The sequence below is a fragment of the Panthera uncia genome, chromosome A2 (assembly GCF_023721935.1).
Source record: "Panthera uncia isolate 11264 chromosome A2, Puncia_PCG_1.0, whole genome shotgun sequence".
Classification (NCBI taxonomy): domain Eukaryota; kingdom Metazoa; phylum Chordata; class Mammalia; order Carnivora; family Felidae; genus Panthera; species Panthera uncia.
This window is the reverse complement of record NC_064816.1, coordinates 67212383-67239078: the sequence shown is the minus strand read 5'-3', so window position 1 is coordinate 67239078 and position 26696 is coordinate 67212383. Positions and strand designations below refer to the sequence as shown.

The 26696-nt window shown below is 45.2% G+C and overlaps 1 protein-coding gene across 4 annotated transcripts in view; it reads right to left on the bottom strand.

The window, feature by feature from the left end:
- LOC125929797 (cytochrome c oxidase assembly factor 1 homolog) overlaps window positions 1-26696 on the bottom strand; it is an 84025-nt gene that overhangs the window by 1511 nt on the left and 55818 nt on the right. Inside the window, exons 1-4 of one of the 4 annotated variants that reach the window (XM_049641296.1) lie at window positions 21898-21936; window positions 15835-15886; window positions 13629-13728; window positions 3303-3450 (exon numbers count right to left, since the gene is read on the bottom strand). In XM_049641296.1, coding sequence (XP_049497253.1) covers window positions 3303-3450; window positions 13629-13713 — 233 coding nt within the window. In that variant the 5' untranslated portion in view covers window positions 13714-13728; window positions 15835-15886; window positions 21898-21936. Of the gene's footprint in view, window positions 1-1478; window positions 3451-11191; window positions 11514-13628; window positions 13729-15834; window positions 15887-18099; window positions 18279-21897; window positions 21937-26696 lie in introns of those variants that run through there. The other 3 variants (XM_049641295.1, XM_049641297.1, XM_049641298.1) reach the window with 3 other exon arrangements.

The following is a 26696-nucleotide window of genomic DNA, read 5'->3' as shown; positions in this document are numbered from 1 at the left end:
TTTTCTTAAGGACTCTCATAGTTTAACCAACATCACTGTCAAGGCAAGTTTAACAAAGAATGAATGACCGGTGAATGGAGGGGGCACCAGGAAAGAGAAGGAGCTTATTCCCCATTTCCTAATTCACATCAACCTTCAATTCTTGGCTGGAACTCTGCCAGCTCCTGCATTAATCCCAGGCTCGGGGTCAATGAGCCCAGGCGGAGCCTGCTGGGGGCTGCCTGAGGGCTGCCTGCTCCTTTTGTCCTGGGGAATTAAAACACAACTTGGCTAAACAGCAAGCATCTCTGGAGAGGCTTCCAGAAGAGGGAGTGAGTGCATGTAGCTATTGGCAGACAAGAAAAGCCAATTAATGGGGTGGAGATCTTCTATAAAGAATGTGATGAATACTTCTGGAACAGGAACCCATGCCTTTGTTCATCTGTGAAGACTGAGGCAAGTGTTAGAAGTTGTAACACAGCATCAATATCATAGATCTAGATCAGTAGAGCTGTCAAGTTCTTCACAGTCAGCAGCATAAGGAGAGGACAATTCAAGAGGCTGCACTGCATAAAACATCTGGACTGAGCTAAGAGCCAAAGCACTGGCTTGGTGTCCAGGCCATGAAACTTTTCAAGGTTTGAAAAATGAATTCTTACTATTGCAATCATTTCACTACAATGAAAATGAGAATCAGGATTGTTTCCATTGGAGGGTTCTCTTCCTGTTCCCCCATTCCCACCCACCTTCCCATAATACCTCTGAAAGGGGGCATCTCTGGATGAGCTGACATAGATATGGCCCTCTAACTTGGTTCCAGAGACTGGAATCTTCAACTGGGGGTATAAAATGCCAGATACAATTGGATACATTGTTGTCCTCCCAAGAGATGAAAAAGTGATGTTTTCTAGAGCTAACCCTATGAAGTCCAATGATCATTCACAGAATTGGTTGTTTTCTAGCTGGAGAACTGACCTGATTTTCCATCTGGCTCCCTCCAAATGTCCTGCCCCTCCTTGGATGGTTTGGTGAGGTCAGTGGCAGTCCTCCTATTTGGCAGAGACCTTATGTGCAAACTCAGGGCTCTGAGTACTTACAACCATATTCAAAAAACCACTGTTAAGAAAGAACATAACTACAGATACATGCAACAATATGGACATCAAAAACAGGCCAAGTGAAAGAGCCTTACCCAGAAGCATATAATTTAATTTTCTAGAACAGGCTAAGCTATGTTGGAAAAATGTATCAGAGAAGTGGTTGTCTCTAGCAGGGCTGAGGGATGTGAGAGGACCAACTGGGAAGAGCATAAGCGACTCTCAGGTGATGTGAACAGGCTACATCTAGATGGGGGCTTGTTACATTGGTGAATGCATTTATTAAAATTCATCAAATAGGACAGATTTGTACCTTTCCCAGAATGCAAATTTTACCTCAAAAAAAGAAAGAACAATAAATATATATTACACTCTGGTTAATGATATGTTGCTTATGTGTTTAAATGAAGTGTATGGATGTTTGAACATGATGTGTTCATGGACACAGATATGGCTAGATGAACAGATATGAGATAAAGCAAATCAAGGAAAACATTACAGTCGACCCTCGAACAACACATCAAAAATCTGCACGTAACTTTTGACTCCCCCCAAATTTAATTATTAATAGCACACTGATGACTGGAAGCCTTACTACTAATATAAGCAGTCGACTAACACATATTTGTATGTTCTATGTATTCTGTGCTGTATTCTTACAATAAAGTAAGCTAGAGGAAAGAAAATGTTAAGAAAATCGTAAGGAGAAAACACATTTACAGTCCTGTACTGTATCAACAAAAATCTGTGTATGAAGTGGGCCCACACAGTCCAAACCTGTGTTGTCCAGGGAACAATTGTAATCGGAGAATCCAGGTAGCGGCTACCTGGGTACCAGAGTGTCAATTCTTTTATCTTCTCTGTACGTTCAAAACTTTTCATAATGAAAGAGAGGATCCAGCCCATGGGGAAGCACAGAGGAGCCACGCCGCATGGTGTGAAAGACTCGATGACATACACATAAGGCCACCTGGCACACAGTGGGGCACTCTGTACCTGTCCACCCCTTCCCTTTGTCTTCTGGGCTCCCTCTCTCACTTAGTGGCACCGCCACCTTCCTACTCACCCATATCGGACATTAAAGCATCACCTCTGACGCAGTCCTCTCCTGATCTAAGCAGGCCATAGCTCCGGTTCACACTCTCATGGCTGCACAGCTGCATAGCCACACTGCTTTCCTAAAGGCAGTCCCCGGGGTCCAGTATCTGGGTATTTCCAATCGGCATGAATTGATCTTTTAAAGCCAGATCAAATATTTTTATCAAAATACTCAAGTATGAGTGGCTTTTGTCAGAAAAAAGTCCCAATGAAACTATTCCCATTAAAAAATTAATAAAAACAACACTGACAAAAAAAAAAAAATAGATCAGAGCATCTCACTCTTACCCATAGCTTCCACTGGCCCCAGAATCGAGTGTGCCTATCTCACACAATGATGTCACGGCCCTGTGGTCCCAGCCCGTCCTACCCACCACACCTGCCTGGGAAGCCTGCACCTCTGTGGAGGTCACACTGGCAGGGGGCACAGCCACGTGCCTTCTTGGGCACACTGCTCCATAGCTGTCATTCCTTCTCTTCACAACAATGTCCCAGGTGGCTAACTGCTCCCTCCCAGGCTGCTACCACAGCATTCGCTTCACCCTGTCTTACTTGGGAGTTTTAAACCATAACCCCCTGGAAAGCCTTCTGTATCTCTGTATTGCCCACACAGCTTCGAATCATTCCTCTAACTTGGTGTGGGCTCAAAACATATTTGTTCAACAGAAGAATAAACGCATCTCATATTCAGGTGACTTTACTGGCTGAAATATAAAAGCGGATATAGCTGAGAAAATGGACTGGCATTTCGTGGCAGCAATGGAATAAATGAGCATTAAAACTACAGTTTAAAGAGTTGCTCACACTTGAATGAGCACTGACTGGTCGTAGATGTATTTCAAGTTCCAGGCAGAAGCTGTGGCACACTGCTGCTGCTCACTTCCCTACAACAGTCAGTTCCAGATGGTGCCCTGAGCCCGAACACTGCCTTCCCTGCCACAGTTATCCCCCAGAAAGGAAGACGAGTATGTGAGAATAAATTCACCCATAATGCTTTCACAGAAGGTGCTCAGTAGTACCTAGTGGAGATTTTACTTCGTGCATGTTCCCATCCCGAATCCTCCAAGACCGTCCCCCCAGCGATGGCAGCCCTCTCCCGGACTTCAGTCTGCATGGGGAGCACGTTACCTGGGCATAGGCAATGTCCACGAAGCTGTACTTGTCGGTGAGGTGGAGCTAATGGACAAAAGCGGAGGGCCCAGAGCCGCCAGGGCCTCGGGGTAGCTGTGCAGCTGCTCCAATGCCAGCTGGTAATAGGAAGCCCTGGAAAAAGCTTCTAAAGGGGGAGAGACAGTTGTTACATTTATTTTTCTTTTTTAAACTCAGGTAGACTCTCTATAGAAAGTTGGAGGATACAATTCATGTACAGCATGGAAACAGAAACAAATGTGAAATTTCTGGATGGAAAATAATTCGGGAACATTTACCCTAAACTGTCCCTTTTAGAGATTCCAAAAGCAAAGTACAGAAAGTCAGTGTTAGGATGTTCCTGGAAGGGGGCGGCCCTCTTGCCAGCGCACCGGGACAAACTGAAGGTCAACCAATCACCTAGCGCCAGCACAACCCAACGGAAAGCCCTGAGCGGCTCTCCAGAATGAACTGAAAGTCAACCAATCACCAAGCGCCAGCACAATCCAACAGAAAGCCCTGAGCGGCTCTCCAGAACGAACTGAAGGTCAACCAATTACCAAGCGACAGCACAACCTGGCTCGAGAGAAAGACCCACCCGAGCCTAAACCTGGAACTGCTGCAGCTTGAAAACCCTACCCCACCATACCAGGGCACGACTTCCTTGACTCCTCTCTCTCTCTCCCTGAGTCACAGAACCTTGCCCGAGACCTTAGTTCCCAAATAAAGCCTTTGACTGCTAAAATTTTTTAGCCTCTGACTCCTATCTTTACCCTGCCTTATGCCTGACCCTAACATTTGGTGCCGAAACCCAGGAGGAGGTGGTAGCTCGCCTCCCTCGGAGGTACTCCCCCCTCCTCACCAAGCCAGATGCCAACCACCCTACTCTCAAGAGCCTACAGGAGCCGGTAAGTAGGACAGACCCCTCCTTCCCCCCTTCCAACTACGGCTGACACCCACGAGAGACGTCTTGCAAGTCAGTCTCCTCTCCTCCGCACGCCGAAAGGCCCACACGCTGAAAGACCCCTTATCGCAACGCGAGGGATGCCTCGCCTTGCCACGCCAATGGGGAGTAACAAGTCTAAACCGCCTCGATCTCTTACCCCCCTCCAATGTCTGTTAAAAAACTTTCGGCTCCTGGGCTTACAAGGCGAACTTCGTCGTAACCGACTCGTCCGCCTTTGCACTGTAGTCTGGCCTCAATACAAATGAGATAATGATTCTCAATGGCCACCTGAGAGGTCTTTACAATACCAAATCTTAACCGATGACAATTTCTGCCATCGGCTGGGAAAATGGGGAGAAATACCCTACCTTATGGCCTTTTGGGACCTCAGGTCTCGCCCCCTCCTATCTTCCTCCTGCCCCTCTGCATGTGTGCTCCTTGTCCGCCCACAACCCCCCCCCCCCGACCCCCCCCCCCCCACTTCCCCCTCCCCCCCCCCCCCTTTGGGCCTCTTCCCCCCCCCCCCCCCCCCCCCCCATGACCCCACCTCACCAACTTCCCGATCTCTGACCCCTTAGAGGATCTAGCCACGCCACCCACCGGGCCTCGCCCCCCTCCGTACTCCCAACCCCCAGCCATCCCGCCCTCGCCTCCCATATCATCCCGAACTCGTGCTCAGACCCCTCCCAGCAAACAGACCCCAGCGGCCATCTTACCTCTCTGTGAGGTGGCAGGGACTGAAGGCCTGGTTCTCGTCCCCTTCTCCAAGACTTGTCCGCCATCGAAAAGCGACTAGGGTCATTCTCAGCAGACCCCACCCAATACATTAAGGAATTCCAATCCCTCACCCAAGCCTACAGTCTCACATGACATTCATGTGATCCTCACCTCTACCCTCACCCCTGAGGAGAGGGAGCACATCCAGGCCACAGCCAGAGAGCATGCAGACCAAACCCACATGATCGACCCCACTATGCCCATAGGAGCCGATGCTGTCCCGGCAGCCTATACCAATTGGAACGACCAACATGCAGGCAATGGTCACCGGCGCCGGGACCAGATGATCCAATGCCTACTAGCAGGCATGAGGGCAACCTCAAACAAATCAGTAAATTTTAACAAACTTCAAGAAATAATACAAGACCCCCATGAAAACCCCGCAGCCTTTCTTAGCCGGCTCAGAGAGGCACTTACCCAATATACCAGACTAGACCCTACCACCCCTGCTGGGGCCACGGTACTGGCCACCTATTTTATTTCCCAATCAGCCCCTGATATTCGAAAAAAACTAAAAAAGGCCGAAGATGGTCCTCAAACCCCTATGGCCGACCTGGTAAAGATGGCTTTTAAAGTTTTTAATGGCCAAGAGGAAGCTCAAGAACAATAGCGACAGGCCTGTCTCCAACAAAAGGTACAATTACAAACTCAAGCCTTGGTAGTTGCCCTGAGACCAGCCGTAGTAAAGGCCTCTGGACCACGGCCCCCTCCGGAGCCTTGTTTTAAATGTGGCCAAGAAGGCCATTGGTCTCGTCAGTGTCCCCATCCCAAAAAGCCTACCAGTCCATGTCCATTGTGCCAGCAAATGGGTCACTGGATATCCAATTGTCCTAACCCAAGGGACAACAGACTCGCAACACCTCCACGTGGCGAGGCTTCACCCAGATGGGACTCTGCCTTCCAACTGCTGGAGATGGAGGATGACTACTGACGAGGCCCAGACTCAGTAACTCCGGTGACCCATGCTGAGCCCAGGGTAAAACTCCAGGTAGCAGGTAAGTCCATCTCCTTTCTGTTGGACACGGAGGCTACCTATTCCGTCCTGCCGAGCTATTCCGGCCCCACTACACCATCCTCCGTTTCGGTCATGGGCATAAATGGCACCCCCTCCATTCCCCCATGCACACCGGTACTCACCTGCTGCCTGGATGGCCTCCACTTCTCCCACTCCTTCCTAGTCATCCCCTCCTGCCCCGTCCCCCTGTTGGGCTGAGACATCCTCAGTAAATTAGGAGCCTCTATACATTTACCAGCTATTTGCTCCTCTCCCTCCCCCACTCATCTCCTACTGGCTGTTATCACGGACAACACAGACCACAGCCCAACCCACGCCCAGATCTCCCAACAGACCCAATCGTATGGGAGACATCCACCCCAACAGTCGCCACCCATCACCAACCTGTCCTCATTAGACTCAAAAATCCATCACAATTCCCATCTAGACCCCAATACTCAATCTCCCACACTCTAGACTAGGCCTGAAGCCCATCATCGATCGCCTACTCAAGGAGGGCCTCCTAATCCCATGTCATTCCCCCTGCAACACTCCAATCTTGCCTGTAAAAAAGCCAAATGGCTCATATAGACTAGTTCAAGACCTCCGAATAATCAATGAAGCTGTAATTCCCATCCATCCAGTAGTGCCCAACCCATATACCCCCTCTCCCAAATCCCCCCATCCACGACCCATTTTACAGTGCTTGATCTCAAAGATGCCTTTTGCACCATTCCCTTACATCCTGAGTCCCACTTCCTCTTTGCCTTCACATGGCAAGATCCAGTCACTTCTCTGGCCTGCCAACTCACATGGACGGTACTTCCCCAAGGATTTCGTGATAGTCCCCATCTCTTTGGGCAGGCCTTGGCCAGGGATCTCCTCAAAGCCCCACTCTCCAGTCACTGTACTCTACTATAGTACATAGATGACCTTCTATTATGTGGAACCTCTTTCGACCACACCAAACAAGATACAGTCCAAATCCTAAATTTCCTGGCTAACCTGGGGTATCGAGTCTCCCCACACAAAGCCCAAATCTGTACTAATACAGACATATTCCTGGGAGTCTCACTCACACCTACTACCAAGGCCCTAACCCAAGATCATCTTCAAGCCCTCCAGATCCTGTCCCCACCTACCAATGCAGACGAAATACTCTCCTTCCTGGGTCTAGTAGGCTTCTTCCGACACTGGATCCCTAACTTTGCTATACAAGCAGCCCCCCTATACAAAGCAGCCAAAGAAACCCCCCAAGGCCCACTCTCCAGCCCAGGATCGGTCGCAAGGGCCTTCCAACAGCTGGTCACATCTCTAGTCACTCAACCGGTCCTTTCCCTCCCTAATGTTTCAAAGCCTTTCCTCTTATACACAGATGAGAGGGCTGGAATTGCAACAGGGCTCCTAACCCAACCGTGTGGCCCTATGTTACAAGCTGTCGCCTACCTTTCTAAACAACTGGACCCTACGATAAGGGGGTGGCAACTCTGCCTCAGAGCACTTGCAGCAGCAGCCACTCTAACCCAAGAGGCATTCAAACTCACCCTGCACTGCCCCCTAACAGTACTTTCACCGCACCATCTATCTGATCTCCTTACACATAAGGCCCTGGCACACCTCTCCCCATCACGCATACAATTGTTCCATCTGCTCTTTATTGAAAATCCTGAAATATCTCTCCAACTCTCCCCCAGACTCAATCCTGCCACGCTACTTCCACAAATCAACCCCAAAGACACTTCACAGCCACCCTTCCACTCCTGCCCTGAACTTATAGATATTCTCTCCAAACCTCCATCTAACTTAAAGGACCTTCCCCTCACTTCCCCTGATCTCACCCTATTTGTAGACGGCAGCTCACTAGTTGACTGCAAGGGCCACCGACAAGCAGCGTACACTGTAGTTACATTAAACCAAACTCTAGAGACCCAGACTTTATCCACAGGAACCACATCCCAGAAGGCTGAACTCACAGCCCTCATTAGGGCTCTCCAATTGTCCAGAAACAAAAGGGTCACAATATACACAGACTCAAAATACGCTTTCCTTATTGCACATACACACTCCCACTTATGGGAAGAAAGAGGATTCCTCACAACTAAGGGTACCCCCATCATCAATGGGCCACTCATGGCAAAACTCCTTGAGGCCCTCAAACTCCCACAGGAAGTGGCCATTGTCCACTGCAAGGGCCATCAACCCCTAACCACAGAGATAGCTACAGGAAATCACAAGGCTGACAACACTGCTAGACAAACAGCTCTCTCTCTCGACCCAGTTCCTATGGGCATCCTCACCGAAGATACCACTCCCGATTATACCCCAGATGAACAAAAACAATACATGGCCCATCCCAATGCCCACACCAACGCAGGCTGGACCATGCTGGGCCCCTGACTGGCCCCCCAAATAGCCTAGTCCCTTCCCTACTAACAAAAATCCACAAAACCCTACACATTGGGCCGGAGGCCACCTTCCACTTCCTTGAGCCCTTTATGTACCACCCCCACCTACAACAACTGATCACCAAAACACACCAACAATGCACCACATGCGCCGCAGTCAGTTCCCAAGGGAGAATGAGGCACCCAGGCCCCACTCATCAGATGCGGGGCCATCTCCCGGGAGAAGACTGGCAAATAGATTTCACTCACATGCCAAAACACAAAAAATTACGGTATCTCCTTACTATAACTGACACCTTTACAGGGTGGGTAGAAGCCTTCCCCACCTCATCTGAAGGGGCCTCCACAGTGGCTGAGATCCTACTCAAGGACATCATTCCCCGCTTTGGTCTACCAAGAAGGATACGGTCTGACAACGGGCCCTCTTTCATCTCAGCAGTCACCCAACAGGTCTCCAAAGCTTTGGGTATTACTTGGAAACCACATACCACACCACCCCCAGTCCTCGGGTAAGGTTGAAAGGGCCAATGGCCTCATAAAAGACCATCTCACTAAACTCCCCATAAAGACTCGGCTTTCTTGGCCTCAACTCCTACCTATAGCACTCACCTGACTCCGAACTGCTCCCCGAGGACCCACAGGCCTCAGCCCATTTGAACTCCTATACGGGCGACCCTTCCTATTACCCCAACCCCTACCAAAAGATCCTCCTCCTTTGGCTGCCTATCTCCCTTACCTCAGCCTGCTGACACCTGATTCGACAGTACGCTGACCTCACTCTACTAGTTCCCATTGATCTCTCCTCTCCCTCACTATCTGTAAACCCAAGAGACTCAGTTCTCCTTCGAGTAAGACAAAAACCAACCCTTGCCCCCCGGTGGGAGGGTCCCTACACAGTCATACTCACAACCCCCATGGCTGCTAAATTATTGGGCCACACCCCGTGGGTTTACACCTCCGACCTCAAACGGGCCCCCCCTTTACCCCCTATACCAGAAGAATTGTGGACCTCCCAACCAACCGGTCCCCTCACCCTCAAACTAACTCGACAGGCCCCTTCATGACGGACCCTTCCCCTCGGTTTCCCATCTTCACACTCACAATATTACACGAGCTACAACTCTCCCACTCATCCGACCCCATCACCCTCCCCTTATTTCTCTCCTGGGTCTCTGACTGTTGACTTCAGGGAACTCTCTCCGATTTCTCCCTCGTCGAAATCTCCTTCTTGAGCTTTTTACTAACCATACTTCTATATCATGATGATACTTCCCTTGTTACTCCTTGTTAACATCATCCCCCTTATACCCTCACAACCCTCCTATAGGTGGGTTTTTTACCTATCCGAAACTTTTAATGGACACACCTCTATCATACCCTCTACCACTTGCCCCATTGTTGGGTGCCAAAATCAAGTCACCTTTAAATTCCCCTCTTTCAACACCCTCCAAGCCTCTACGCGGATTACTCCTGCCATTTGCTTTTTATATGACCAAACCGACAAAATATGCTTCCAAACCTCCCCCACCCAATATGGAGGATGCCCCTATCACTATTGTAACATACACTGGCTCAACCTATACTGTTTCACAGGACCAAGGACAGGCCACTTCTGCTTAAAAAATGGCAACTTTACCCTTACTGTCCCTGATCCATGGGATACCCGCTGACAAACCGGAATAAAGGGCAAACTGTATCAGAATGACCATTTCTCTAACCCCATCTCCTTTTTAACCATCTATCAAACCTATGAGCCCTCAATGTCTCCTTTCCTCTCCAACCTTAAAGATCTTACCCAAGTAATCACGGACCAAAAAGACCAGCTCAACACACAACTACAGACACCCCCTGCACAACATCCCTTCTCATGGCTTACATTGATCAGACAAGGAGCGATCCTGCTTAACCACTCAGGTTTAACTAACTTGTCACACTGCTTTCTTTGTGCATCCCTTCAGCAGGATCCAGTAATAGCCGTCCCATTACCCACCCCCTTTCCCAACACCACTAACTCCATCAACCACCCCAGAAGTCAAATCTCCCTACAGATTCCCATCCTCACTGAGACCCCTCAAGGCAACACGTCTCACTCAATATGCTACTCCTCTCATGCCTCCCCAAATTGCCCCTCCCCCCTGCCTATGCCTAGCCACGACCCTCCCCCAGGGGGATTCTATTGGTGTAAGGGCACAGCTTATAAACAAATGCCCCAAAATGCTTTTATCTGTCTCCCAGTCACCATTATCCCCCAACTCACCCTATACGGACAGGAAGAACTCCATCAACTCCTCGAATTCCATCTCCAAAAACGAGTCGTTTTCCTCCCACTAATGGTCTATCGCTAGCCACGTCCCTATTGGCCGCCAGGGTTGGGACCGGCTCCCTCACATACTCCATTACCTCCTCCAGGGACCTGTCAGACAGGCTCCAGATCACAATAGAAGCCTCATCAACCTCCCTATCGACTTACAAAGGCAGATCAACTCCCTAGCACAGGTCACTCTACGAAACCAACGAGCCCTAGATCTCCTGACAGCAGAAAGAGGGGGAACATGCCTGTTCCTGAGGGAAGAATGTTGCTACTACCTCAATGAGTCAGGCTTAGTTGAAACCAATATAGAACACCTAAAGGAAATCCAAAAAACTCTATCCGCCCCCCCAGGATCCTCAGACCCCCTAACCTCCTGGTGGCAATCACCCCACCTAACTTGGCTCCTCCCCATAGTCACCCCACTAGTTTCTATCTGTATAATACTTATGCTCTTACCTTGTTTTCTCCATTTCGTATGGAAACGAATTCATGAAGTTTCCCAGGTCGCATTTCATCGGATGGTGGTCCAGCCCTATTCCTGCATTCCAACCTCAGACCCCACATACTATGGCATCACCCTTACACCCGCAGGAAGCAGCCAGATCAGATCCCTCGCCCATTATCACCAATAAGAGGTTGGAATGTAGGATGTCCCTGGAAGGGGACGGCCCTCTTGCCGGCACACTCGAACAAACTGAAGCCCCGAGCAGCGCGCCGGAACAAACTGAAGGTCAACCAATCACCAAGCGCCAGCACAACCTGGCAGAAGAGAAAGACCCACCCGAGCCTAAACCCGGAACTGCTGCAGCTTAAAAACCCTACCCCACCATACCCGGTGCGACTTCCCTGACTCCTCTCTCTCTCTCCCTGAGTCACGGAACCTCACCCGAGACCTTAGTTCCCAAATAAAGCCTTTGCTAAAATTTTTTAGCCTCTGACTCCTATCTTTACCCTGCCTTACGCCTGACCCTAACAGTCAGTATCTGCGGGAACGTGGCAGATGACCTTGAGCAAGGTACTTGATTCTTTCCGTACCTCAATTCCTTCATCTCTCATCTCCCACCTTATTCGTTGCCTCGTTTCTTCATCTAAGGGGTTTGCCCAGATCCTTTCTGGCTTTCCTTTCAGTTCTAAAGTCCTGTGATTCCATGACTTGCTCAAAGTGACATGGCTCGTCCATGGTAGAGCTGGGGCCAAAATCTATGACTCTGGACTTCTAAACATTGCTCCTTTCACTAGGATGAAGGCCCCAATAAACCAGCATAAAATAGCCCCCAACATCAACAGCAACAAAACCTTTGGGCCAAGAAACAGAACGTGAAAATGCTGGTTTGTCAAGTTTATAGATTTAAGGCAACATTTCATGTAGGTAAAGCTGCTTATTAAGCTGCTCTCAGTCTCAGGTACATTTCTTGGGCCAAAGGCTACCAGAAACCCCAGGAAGTTCCTCCCTGAAGGTATAAGGTAGACGAGCTGCCTTCGGGAGAGAGCAAAGGTAGGCTTCCCAAGTAGGGGTTTCAGTTTGGCAACAAGAAAGAGCTTCCCTCCTGTAGGCCCCATCCCAGTATGGAAGGGGAGGATGGCCTGAGACAGGAGAGCCCAGGGAGGATGCTCACCCTGGGCTACTTCCCAGGACTGGGAAGTATGAGCATGGTGCCAGCCAAGACAGGAAAAGGAGGAGCACAGGTCGGGTCCAGATTTCCATGGCGAGACACCGTTCTCAGTATCTCCTATGTCTTACAATTTATTTAATTTTACAACAACCTCATGCACAGGCACTAGTGTTGCCCCTCATCACACAGATAATGGAGGTGAGAGATCCTCCCACAAGGCTACACAGCCAGCGCAGAGCTGGCTCTGGCATTCAACTCAGGCGGTTGGCTACAGATGCCAGCTGGGCTATCTCTCCTGGACGAGCCCGGCCTACTGAGGAGGAAAGACCTCGGTCTCCTGACCCATAAAATGTACCCATTCCTGTTGTGTCCTGCTCCCACCCCTTTGGCAGAGGGGAGAGGAGGCTGAGCTATTCCAGTCTGAATTACCCCTGGCTGTGCTCACCTCAGGCCACCTCAAGACTCAGAGAGCCCTGGGCCAAGGCTGAAGGAAGGTGGGGGAGAAGGGATGCACAGGACACTGAACACTCTCTGCCTGTCTGCTGGTGATACGTCCTGGCAGGAAGTGAAAATGGTGCAGAGTCAGGGTGAGAAGCCAGGCTGGGTGGGCATAAAGGATCTTCAAAGAAAGGCAGTCTAGAAAAAAAAAAAAAAAAGAAAAAAACTGCTGCTGCTTTGCAACTAGTAGCACTGAAATGACCTTAAATGTCTTGGCTGCCCACAGTAACTGTGGCCTGTCTTTACAAATTCAAATTTGTGTGCAGTGGGGCTGGAAGCAGCATCTGTCAGGAGTTTGCATCCCGGGCTCTTCTTTTATTTTCTTCCCTCACCAGAGTCCCTTGCTCAAGGTCCCCTCCTCCACTAAATCTACAGCAGAGAATGGCAGGGCAAACAGGCTGACGACTCTTGAAAAACAGCCAGTTTTCCCCACCTGTGAACCATCTGGTACTGCCCTTCCCTCTCTTCTTTACATAATCTCAGAAATCTTAAGGGATCTCTTGTGTGTGCACTGGAGTGAAAGCCCGTCTTGCTCTTTGCAAGGCTTGTGATGCAAACGAATCCTGGTCCTTTCATTTGCGCTTGGAGCTCCAGGAAAAACTGGGATTATAGGATAAGCAGGAAGCTGCAGCCAAAGGAATGGTACTGGCTACTAAAAATAGCCCTCTTCTCCTTTCTCTAATCTCCTGAAAGCATCTCAAGTATTTCCTTTGATGGAGGAGTAGGGCAGAGAGAGCTGGGAGGAAGCCACGCCTTGGCGGCTGGGTTCACTGGATACTTACTTCGTATAAGGTAATATATAAGGGTGCAGCTCCCACTGGCCACCACACTGGAAAGAAGGACCAGTTTCCCCAGAGGCAATGGCATCTTGCTTCCTGGAGACTTTACAAACAAAAGACATGAATTAGTCTTTAAATTCAAGTTTAGGACAAGGGACTTTGGCTGGATTGGGCCCCACAGGGAAAGCAAAGCTAAAGAGGAAGCCAGCAAGGAGGCGAGGCCACCTTCCCCATTTGCTTCCTTTCAGAAAACCAAGGCTGGTTCTGGAGCCAAAGCAAAAGTGCCCTCCCGAGGGTGGCCCACATCCAGGACCCAGGCCGTGGGGGCGACGGCTGAGCACAGAGCAAGCATTCAGCACTTGTCTTTTCGGACGGAACCCAGCCCGTGTGCCAAGTCCTACATGGCCAGGAAGCACAACCACTTTGTCTCCTGCCTGCTGGTAAACAGGAAGCTTATCCTTTTGTGGCAGTAGTTGGTCTTATGAGCCTACCAATAGGCCTGCGTGGTCACTGGCTGCTTTCTTTCATATTTTGAAAAATGTCCCACCCCCCTGGATGAGGAAACTGTGGTCATGACTCTCAGGATGAATGAACAGATGGAGAGGAGCCAGCTCAGCAAATTCAGCATACCATGGCCACCCTGGCCTTAACTCCTGTCTCCTGAAGGCCTGGGTGGGGCTTTGAGCAGCACTAGGGCCTCAATGGTACCAATTATGCTCCTTCCGGGTGGCCATTTAACCACTGCTCACAACTGGCCTAAGCCTTTCTGTGAAGCTGTGAGATACCCGGCCATAAAGCAGAGCAGGACACTGGCTTAGGACTGGATAAATCACATAAATGAGAGCAGACACTGAAAAGTGAGGAGTGCATGGCCCAGCCAAAGGGCAGCTTCGACCCAGCTCCAGCTGACAATGGTTATGCAGGCCAAGTCTGGATGGATCTTCCAATACTTCAAGAGACCCTTTATGTTAAACTGTTCCAATTGTAAGTGTTGACAACCAACTAAAATGAAAAACAAACAAAAAAACCCAAAACAACAACCAAAAAAAAAAAAAAACCAACAAAATGCATATGAGTCAGGTTCTTTCTGTAGGTTTCTGGTTTGCTTTGACCACCCAAGCTGCACCAGGGCATCCTCACCCTCCATGAGATTTAGGTAAATTCCTCTGTCTGTCTTTGCTGATATTTCTCCAAGAAGAAATGAGATTTTGGACAGAGATGGAAACCTCAGTTATAAACTGGGAAGGAAAAGACAAAAAGTGTTTATATCCCCATTTGAAGATTTAACGTTAGAGTTTTATGTGCTTCTTTAGGACCAAGCTTTTGATGTGACCTAAAGGGGTCCAAGGCATTACAGTGCAAAATACTGGGCATGATGCTAGTTTCTCTGCCAGCTAGATCTGTGAGTCAAGGTATCCATATTCTCACCATCTACTCCTCCACCTTCTAGAATACAGACACTACTAACAACTGTCTACTTATTTCTGAAACCTGAAGGTAAATGAATCCTTAGGAAGGGCTGTTGGAGAAAGTTCCTCATATGGATATTCCTTCTGGGAACTGAGAACTAAATATACCCTCAGACAGGGCTAATGTTGACCAGCTCTACACTAAAATAACACTAAATTGAGGTTTCTGTATAAAAAGTATTTTGATCAACATATCAAATTAAGGAAGATGAAGCATTAGAGCATCCTTGTATTATTTATTTATACGCATTTTATCCAACAGAGAAGGCTGCTGAAACCCCAAATACATGTACCCAGATCGCTGTGACAGTTTTGGCTGGTGCTGGGTAGTATGTAAGAATATTTATCAAAGTTGCGTGTAAGCTAATTACAGCAATGTAATCTGGGAAAAGCCATTTAGTCTCATAATGGAAAGGGTCGGAGCATCTCCAAAAAATGCAGGAGTCAGATCTTGCTTAATTTGAAGGACAACTCAGGAGGGTGGGGCCGTGAGCATGAATCACATAGAACTCCCCAGAAGGTTGTAGTTTCTACAGCTGGCATGAGACATGAGAAGGAAAACTGTCCTGAAACAATTCAGAGAATAGCCACCCATCTCTCATGTGAAATTACAGCCACAAGTGGACACTAGAGACCAGGAAAAACTCACAATTATTAAGGGAGCAACTTACATCTATTGTCTAACTTGAGAATACTCTGGCGGGTTCTAAGGCGGAACGTGGCCCCAGAACATTCATTACCTTTGCCACTTCACAGCACGGCTTTCTTGAAAATCATCAAAGAGAAGTCGCTCTGCAATTAGATAAAGATTTTACATTAAAGTCACTTTTCAAACCCAATTCTCTCTGATTTCCAGTTTAAGACAGCCAAGTTTTGTTACCAATCAAAGCTTTGGAACACGAATAAAAAGTTTAAATTTCAAAACAAGCCTTGTCTATACAGGGCTCTGGTTTTCCCCCCTTCTCTTCTGCCATGTAAGGAAAAGAAGAAGCAACAAAGCCTGATGGTCTCCTGCGTGTGCACCATGTATCTATCTCTTATAACAACCAGAAAACTGGTGTGGAGGGGCAGGCATACACGGCACGTGTCTGACCACAATGCACACGATCCTGGATACAGGCAGCTGCCCACCAAAACAAGACACCATCAATATAAGCTGTACAGCATGGATTAAAGCAGTTTTTTAGGGTTAAGAAGAAACAACAGTGTATTAAGTGTATACATAGGCTTTAATAATAATGATACGAGGTGACATATCTCTATTAGGTGCTTGGTGCCTATATGCTAAGCACGGTACATACAATAATTCATTTAATTCTCACAATCACCCCATGAAGTAGGAACTATTGTTATTATCCCTATTTTATAGATAAGTAAACTGAGGCACAGAGAGGTTAAGTAGAGTGTCCAAAGTCACTGATATGTGTCTCGGTGGTAGAACTGGGATTCAGACCCAGGCAGTCTGGTACCAGGGTCTGTGTTCTTAGGCACCATGATGCACTGACTTTAAGATACCTGCTGATTTCAGAAATACTGAAAAGTAAATATATACACATACATATACATATACACATATGTGTATGTCTCTGAATTAAAATATACTCATGTTCAGTGCAAAAAGACCTCATCATATATGCCTTTCCTGCTATTTTTCATGATAGGAATGAGGCGCATACTTGAACTTTCACTCTTTCATTTAGCAAATGGTTGTTGAGGGCCTGCTCTGGTCAGGCAAACAGTGCTGAGGGGAATACAGACAATTCACAAAAGGGCCGTCAAGTATAACTATGCAGTACAGCACAGCACAATCCTAGCAGGCTTCCACTTCCAGGTGAAACATCCTAGATTCCTCATTATTAAGACGGTTTTCCAACAGTTGGAAGTTCTAGAAAGTTACTTGAGGAAGGGGCAGGTACCTTTTCCTAATTTGCACAAAGGTGCCTATGGGCGAGCTGCAGCTCGGTTAATGCAGGCAGAGTCCTGAGCACCAGGAGAGGAAGCGACGCCCAGGAAGTGGTCAGCTCTTCCTGGAGGGGGTCAGCAAAGGTTTCACAGAGGAAATCAACTCGGCAGAGAGAGCAGAGCTGAAGGAAAGGGTGACAGGCTTCAGGTCGGTGGAAACGATCAGCGAAGGCCAGCAGCAGAAATGAGGGCTGGGGGTGTGGGAGGAGTCAGAGCCACAGGACAGTTGTCTGGGAATGGAGGCAGTTCCTGCTGAGGAAGGCCACCGTCTCTGAGCTGCCGGGCTCTACCCCATAGAAGGGGCCACAGGCAGGAGCAGCAGCAGTGGAGTAGAAAGAGTATATGAGAAGGGCAGTTTCTTAAAATATTTATTTGCTCATTTGTACACCAGCTCATTCTAAAAAGGATGATAGGGCTAACAAGGATGCAAATTTTAGAAGAGAAGAAAGAAATGAATGAGGAAATGAAGCCAAAGAGAAAATAATTTTAAGAAAAGAAATACAGCTGGGGTAACATTAGTGCATAAAATTACACACTCTGGTGCACTAGACATTTCTTCAAGGCAGCCAGGAGGGAAGTCTGAGCAACTACAAGGCCCAGTGTCCATGGGGTCATGGGACACAGCAGCTGAGGAGGAATACAATTCCTAATAACACACAAAGCCCGAGAAAGATCTCTCCCACACATGCTCAGCAACGGAGTCTCTGAATTGGCTAGCCTTGCAAACAACATCCCTAGAATTGTTTTTAAAAGTTCACAAATTCCAAATAATCACTTTTTGGATAACATCCCCTAATAAAAGCCACAATCAGAGTCAAAGCAGAAACATAAACAATTCTACAAGTGGCCCAAACATTGGGGCCTAAGTGGGAAGTTCTGACCGGCTACCTTGACTCGAAGGAGAACTAAGGCAGTCATGACTGACCGGGTCTCCAGGGAGCCCCTCCATGTGTGACAGTGAGGTGAGGGATTTGGGGTTGAGGTGGGGAGAGGAGAACAAGGACTCAGCCTCTGCCCCTTTCAATCAGCTTCCGTTTACCTACCTCATCTGCAGCCTTGAAGATAGTGGTCAGCAGCCCCCAACCTCACACACCACAAATTCAAAAAGGCATCCTGGAGAACTAGAGATAGATTTGAGGCTACCTCCAGGAATGTTGTATTTTAGAACTAAGCTTTTGGTCACTGAAAATTTGTTAATCTGATGTGAAAATCTGCAAGACACTCAAATTCAGTTAGCCTAATACACAGCCAATTAGGGGAAGATTTTTTGCTTTACGGTTAACTAAGAGGCAAGGGTTGTGACACATCTTGAAAATGAAGCTGGTTAGCCACAGGAAAGCGGAACAAAGTACAGGCAGGCTCTCTTCAGAAAGCAGTCAGTAACTCTGCTCTGACACACGAAGGGTGACTTAGGCCCCCAAAGGCTAATGGCTTACAAACTCTTCTCAAAGGAGTGAGCACCTTTCCGGAGTCAAAGGGCAATCTGTGAAACAGGGTCGAGGACCCTTCTGTCACCTCTCTCCGAGCCCCTGACCAGATGGAGGAGATCCATAGGAAGTATCATTAGGGAGATAAACAGAAGCAGCTAGACGGTTCAAGCCACAGTCATGATCTGACCAGGGGAAGATGGAAGCAATCTGGTGGTACGATCTCAAACTGGGCTGCACATCAGAATCCTGTGAAGAGCTTTAAAAAAAAAAAATTTGATGTCCAGGCCACTCCTCAGATCGATTGAAATAGAATCTATGGGAGTGGGATCCAGGCACTGGTGTTTTTTAACCTCCTCAGGTGAGCGTAATACACAGCCAAATTTGCAGCCAGTGGTCTACAGAAACAACACCCTGCAAGTCAAGCACATGGGCTGTGGTGCAAAGGCTGGTCAGATGATCCTGTAGGGGATCCTGGGACATTAGAGAATGGAGACAGCTGTTCTCTCCACGCCACACACACCACCTCCCCGACCACATCTTGAGAGATTTAGAGGCTGTGGCAATAAATGAAATAGACTCCTCTTCCCAAGTGGTCTGGCCCTGGATAACAGGCACACAACCCTCGTGGGCCCCGGTCTGATGGCGGGAACCTGAAGCAGCAATCTGCCAGTGTGTGAGATAAAATCCTTGAGTTTAATAAGAGGTAAGCTCAGGAGGTCCTTATAGAAAGACAAGCACCCCAAAACCCAGCTGAGAAAGATGGACTGATCTAAGATAATAAATCCTTGATTTTTATGAGGCAGTTTTCTCACACTGTAATATTTCTGAAATCAGGCTATGTCTTACAAGCTAGGTCTCTTTAGTAAAGTGATTCTTTTCTCAACACTACCATCCCCAAATTGTTAAAACCATAATTTGCCTTAATACGTTAAGAGTGGGCATAATAGGCAGCTGAAGTTGGAGCAGGGCCAGCCTGTACATGAACTCAGGACCATGTGAGCTTCCCAGCAAGACTATTAATATCCCATGGTTCTTCTTTAACTCTGGGCTTTGCTCAGGGAGACCCAGTCCAGGAATAATCTACCCACTCAATTTCCTCTGGATAACATATGGCTGGTCTGGCTTGTCCCACATCTGAGTGACTACTATGGGCCAGGCATAAATCAGGATATTTTATATGCACTACTACTATTTCTTATAATATCTACAAATGGTAAAATATTTTTGCCTTTTTTGAGCTAGGAAAGAAGTCTTAAGAAAGGTTCTAAAAGTTGCTCATGGTTACATAGCTATTCCACAACAGAGCTATCACATGTATCTGTCTGATCCCAGAGGCCACGATTTTTCCATCAAGTAACAAAACCCATGTTATGGGTTTCCTAACAATCAACTTCCCATACAGGTAATATGTGCTGTCCAAAAGCCACTCCAAAAGTTCACATGTTCTTTCTGCAGGAAACAAGCCATCCCTACCAACGCACTAGCCATGTGAATGAGCAACCATGGACATTCATGAGCCACCAGATGACTATAGTACCAGCAGACTATCTATGGAGCAGAAGGACCATCCACCTGTTCCATCCATGAATCACAACAGATAATAAATTGTTCTAGTTTGAAGCCGCAAAGTTTTGAGATGGTTTGTTATGCAGCAATAGATAACCAAAATATCTTTTAAAAGCTTTTCTGAAAAGATTTTAAAAACTCTGTAAAACATATGTTAATTTTTTTTAAGTTTATTTATTTATTTTGAGAGAGAGAGCACGAGCAGGGTAAGAGCAGAGAGAGAGAGAGAGAGAGAGAGAGAGAATCCCAAGCAGGCTCCACAATGTCAGTACAGAGCCTGACATGGGGCTCAAATTCATCAACTGTGAGATCATGACCTGAGCCAAAATCAAGAGTCAGACACTTAATTGACTGAGCCACGAAGGTGCCCTGTAAAATATACATTATTTTTAAGAACAACAATTTAAAAAAGCAATGAAAGGCTTAAAAAAAGAAGAATTATATTCAAACAAAAACAAAGCAGAGTGGAAATATTCAGAGTAGAATTCAAGGCAAAAAGCCTTTAATGGAGTCAAAAATAGACAAAAATATAATACCTATGATTAGTAGTAGCAAACAACATAACAATAAAATATATAAAGCCAAAAACTAGTAAAAATAAAAGAATAAATGAAAAAAACTACAGCAGGAAACCAACATGTCATTTTCTATATTTAACAAATCCAATGAACAAAAAAAGCAATCAAGAACCAAGAATCTGAATAACTTTTTTACCTTGCAAGGTTCAGTGTGTGTGTGTGTGTGTGTGTGTGTGTGCGCGCGCACATATCTGTGAATACACATTTGAACATACTAAGATTTTCCAGTGTCTAGCATAAGGCTTCGTGGGACTGACATAAACATTCTACTGTTCCCATTGCCCAGTCCTGTGACTACCTCCTGGAGAATAAATCTGTACAATTTTTGAGAAGACAAAGCAAGTACAGATCAGCAGTTATGTATTTTAAGTCAATTCATATACACAACGATGGAAATTGACCTTCCACTACTGCAAGCAGCTATTATCCTTAATTTTGAAGATTAAAATGACAAAATTTGAAATTGAGTTTCAAATAAGATGGAAGAAATTAAAATCAGCTTAATGCCATTTTCATTAAGAATAAAACAAACTGAAAATGTTAACAGTTGTTATCCATTAATTCAATCAACAAATATTTTCCAACTGCACTCAAAATACCAGGCACCATCTATGCACTGGAGATACAGCAGAGAACAAAATAGACATGTGGTTTGTGGACCTTACATTGTAGTGGGAGGAGATAAACAATAATAAGATTAGTTTAGTTAGTGATAAATACTTTGGAAAAAATAGAGTGTCAAGAGAATGAGGAGATAAACTACAGACTGGGAGAAAATATTTGCAAAAGACGTATTTGATAAAGGACTGTTACCAAAATATACAAAGAACTCCTAAAAATCAACAACAGAAAAATAAACCTAATTAAAAAATAGGAAAAAAAAATGAACAAATGTCTCACCAAAGAAGATATTCAGATGGCATATAATCATATGCAAAGATACTCAATGTCATCTGTCATCAGGGAACTACAATTAATACAAAGAGATATCATGACACATCTATCAGAACTACTAAAAGCCAAAACACTAACACCAAATATTGGATGTGGAGCAAACACTGATGGTGGGAATGCAAAATGGTACATCCACTTTGAAGAAACAGTTTGGTAGCCCACCTACCAACCTAAACAAACAAATATATGCATGTGACATGTGTGAAAATCAAGAAAAGGAAACCACACTAAAATGGAGTCGGGGGGTTTGGCAGGGGAGCTCTTATGCCCTACCACCCATCCTCAAATGCAAATCCAACAGGAAGAGAGAGACCTTGCAGGTGGATTCTACTTTCCCATCCCAGCAGGTGGAACAAAGGTTTTCCTCACGCCTATGCACCACCACCCAGCAACAGATCAGCCAATGAGAGACAATCACCACTCAGCCAATGAGGAGCCACTATACTTCCAACTCTCAGTTTACTGCAATGGGCTGTTTATAACAGCCTCCCCAAGTCCCCGTTTTCCTCTATAAAAGAGTGTGCCTCTCCTTTGTTCTCCTAACTTCCCTATGGTTCTGACATAGCTTACTTGACCCAGATTGCAATTCTTCGCTCTTCGCCCCCCCCCCCCCCCCCCCCCAAAAACCATCTTTTGCTGGGAAATAACTGGCAGTTTTCTTTTAAGGTTAACCCATGCTAGAGTATAAAAGGAAGAAAGAGCAGTTTAAACTGTGGGGTGAAGGAAGGCCTCTCTACCAAGGCAACATTTGAGTTGAGATTGAAGGAGTAATTTGAAACCCAGAAGAGGGGCAAGTAGAGCAGGCTAAGGCCTCCAGGCAGCCACCAACTTGGTATGTTCAAGAACCAGAAGGCAGGCTAGCATGTTAACTGAGGGCCGGCAGGAGGGCAGGGTCTTCATCATGTAGACCTTTTTCGGGTATCACAGACAGTTTGGATTTTATTCCAAGTGTAATGAGATGCTGCTGAAGACTTCAAATGGGATGATATAGTCTGGCTTGCCTTTTCTTTTTTTAAAGATTTCTCTAGAAGGGGCAGGATGGAAGCATGAAAACCAATTAAAAAGCTCCTGCAGTAGGAAATAATGGCAGCTTGGACTAGCTGGTAGCAGCAAAGATGCAAAAAAGTGAAAGCATATGAAGTAGGAAGCAGAACTAACAGGATACTGGAGGGATGGTGAAGGGCAAGGCAGAGTGATTTCACAGGATTTATCATTATTATCCTTAAGCCTCCTTACAAGTATTACCAGCATTCAAAATTACCATGCACTTAGACTTTAGAAATGATAGACTTGTGGTAGAAAGCTTAAAATAGTAAACTTTGATAGCTAAATCTGATTACTCATGATGTCTCATACATTTGAATAAAAAACGTTTCAAGGCCATTCTCTTGCAGATTTGAAAACACAGCAAAAAGATATTCAGTATTTTCTGGCATCAAAAACTTTAGATAAAGGACTCTGATTCATAACCATTTTGCAAGGGAATATGAGTAAGGAAAACCCTATTAAACGTTTACTTCAGCATTTCTATTAAAACCCTCCATCTTAGAAAAAGAAAGTATCTAGGAAAATAAAACAATTTGGTATCAGTGATTAGAAGTAGAATCTGGGAGGCTCGTGGCTGAATGTTCCCTCCCTGAAACTCTCCTATCATGTTCACTCAACTCTCTACCTGTTCCTTTTACCTCTCTGGCCAGTCCTCTTCCTTTACCTCTCTGGCCAGTCCTCTTGAAATTTATACCCTCTATCTCTTCTATATTGCCCCTCATTCTGTTTTATGGGCTGAATTGTGTGCCCTGCCATCCACTCATATGTTGAAACCCTAATGCCCAGTACCTCAGAATGTAACCATATTTGAAGACAAGGGAATAGTTTTTTATGTTAAAAAGTACTCTTAATCATTCATCCTCAGGGAAATAGAAATCAAAACCATGATGAGATACCACCTCACACCTGTCAGAATGGCTAAAATTAACAACAAAGGAAACAGGTATCGGCAAGCGTGTGGAGAAAGGGGAACCCTCTTACACCACTGGTGGGAATGCAAACTGGTACAACCACTCTGGTAAATAACATGGAGGTTCCTGAAAAAGGCAAAAATAGAACTACCCTATGATCCAGCAATTGCACTGTTAGGTATTTACCCAAAGGATACAAAAATACTCATTAAAGGGATACATGCACCCTGATGTTTATAGCAGCATTATCAGCAATAGCTAAATTATGGAAGTGCCCAAATGCCCACTGACTGATGAATGGATAAAGAAGATGTGCTGTGTATGTGTGTGTATATATATTAATACATACACACATATATATAATGGAATGTTACTCAGCCATAAAAAAGAATGAACTCTTGCCATCTGCAATGACATGGATGGAGCTAGAGAATATTATGCTAAGTCAGAGAAAGACAAATACCACGTGATTTCACTCATGTGGAATTTAAGAAACAAAACAAACAATCATAGTGGAAAAAGGAGAGAGGCAAACCAACAAAGACTTTTTTTTTTCCTTTGGAGACAGAGACATTGAAAGGACTATAAACCATCATCAAGTGAGATTTATTCCAGGGATGCAAGGAGAGTTCAATATCCATAAATCAATGTGATTTACCACATTAACAAAATGAGAGACAAAAACCATATAATCATCTCAATAGTTGCAGACAAAATAGCATTTGATAAAACTCAACATCCATTTAGGATAAAAACTCTCAACAAAGTGGGTATAGAAGAAATACGCCTCGACATAATAAAGGCAAAATATGACAAACACACAGCTAACATCATACTCCTTGTGAACAACTGAAAGCTCTTCCTGTAAGATGAGGAACAACACAACGATGCTCACCCTCACCACTTTTATTCAACAGAGGACTGGTAGCCCTGGACACAGCAATTAGGCTTAGTAAATAAATAAATAAATGGATCCTCATTCAAAAGGAAGAAGTACAACTGTCACTATTTGCAGATGACATGACACTACATATAGAAAACCCTAAAACCCCCATCAACAAACTGTGAAAATAAATAAATTCAGTAAAGTTGCAGAATACAAAATCAACCTGTTGTATTTCTGTACACTAATAACAATCAGAAAGGCTATACTTTCAGGGATCATTTCTATAGTTCGTTACTAATAACAATCAGGAAGAGAAATTAAGAAAGTCCTATTTATAACTGTATCTGAAAGGATAAAATACCTAGGAATAAATTTAACCAACAAAGTGAAAGACCTGTACTCTGAAAACTATAAGACACTGATGATAAAGGGGAAGCCAAAACAAACAAATGGAAAGATATACCATGCACCTGGATTGGAAAAATTAATGTTGTTAAAATGGCCATACTACCCAAAGCAATGTACAGATTCAGTTAAATCCCTATCAAAATAGCAATGGCATTTTTCACAGACCAAGAAAAGACCATCCTAAAATTTCTATGGAACCAGAAAAGATCCCAAATAGCCAAAGCAATCTTAAGAAAGAACACAGCTAGATGTATCCACACTTCCTAGTTTCAAACTCTACTACAAACTCTACTACTACAAAATTATAGTAATCAAAACAGTATGGTACAAGCACAAAACAGACAAATGGATCAATGGAAGTGAATAGATAATTCAGGAATAAACCCACACATATATGCTCAATTTATAAAAGGACACAAGAATATACAATAAAGTCTCTTTAATAAATGGTGTTGGGAAAATTGGACTGTTATATGGAAAAGAATGAAATTGGACCACTCTGTTATACCATAGACAAAAATAAACCCCAAATGGATTAAAGATCTGATTCTATAAAACTCCTAAAAGAAATTATAGGCAGTTAGCTCTTTGACATTGATATTAGCAACAATTTTTGAGATATGTCTCCTCAGGAAAGAATGACAAAAGGGACTACATTAAACTAAAAAGTTTTTGGTACAGCAAGTAAACCATCAACAAAATGAAAGGGCAACCTACTTGCAAATGATATATTTGGTAAGGGATTAATAACCAAAATATATTAAAAACTCATTCATCCCAATATTAAAAAAAAAAAACAATCCAATTAAAAAATTGGCAGTGGACCCAAATAGACATTTTTCCAGAAGAAGAAATAAAGATGGCCAACAGACACAAAGAACGATACCCAATATCACTAATCATCAGAGAAATGCAAATCCAAACCTCAGTAAGATATCACCTCATACCTGTCAAGATGGCTGTCATCAACAAACACACAAAATAACAAGTGCTGGCAAGAATGTAGAGAAAAGGGACACTCATGCACTGTTGGTGAGAATGTAAATTGGTGCAGCCACTATAGAAAACAGTATAGGTTTCTCAAAAAATTAAAAATAGACATACCATACAATTCAGCAATTTCTCTTCTGCATCTTTTTCCAAAGAAAATGAAAACACCAATGCAACAAGACATAAGCAGCCCTATGTTCATTGTAGCATTATTTACAATAGGCAAGGTATGGAAGCAACCTAGGTGTACACTGAGAGATAAATGGGTAAAGATGATGTGGTATATATACACAATGGAGTATTACTCAGCCATAAAAAGGAAAAAAACCATGCCATTCACAACAATATGGATGGACCTAGAGGGTGTTATGTTAAGTGAAATAAGTCAGAGAAAAAAAAAAAAAGGCTATATGATTTCACTTATTCATGGAATCTAAAAAAAAAACTGAAACAAATGGGGGTGTCTGGGTGGCTCAGTCGGTTAAGACTCCAACTCTTGATCTCGGCTCAGGTCACGATCTCACGGTTGTGGGATGGGACGCTGTGTCAGGCTCTGCACTGACAGCATGGAGCCTGCTTGGGATTCTCTGTCTCCCTCTCTCTCTCTGCCCCTCCCCTGCTTGCTCTCTCTCTCTCTACCTCTCTCTCTCTCTCTCAAAATAAACATTTAAAAAAATAAAACATTGTTAAAAAAAACAAACAAATGAGCAAACAAAAGAGAAACAGATTCATAGTTACAGAGAACAAAATGATGGTTGCTGGGGAGGGGAGTTTGACAGACAAAACAGGTGATTAAGAGGTACAGTATTCCAGTTCTACAATAAATAAAACACAGGATGTAATGTATAAATAGGGAATATAGTTAATAAT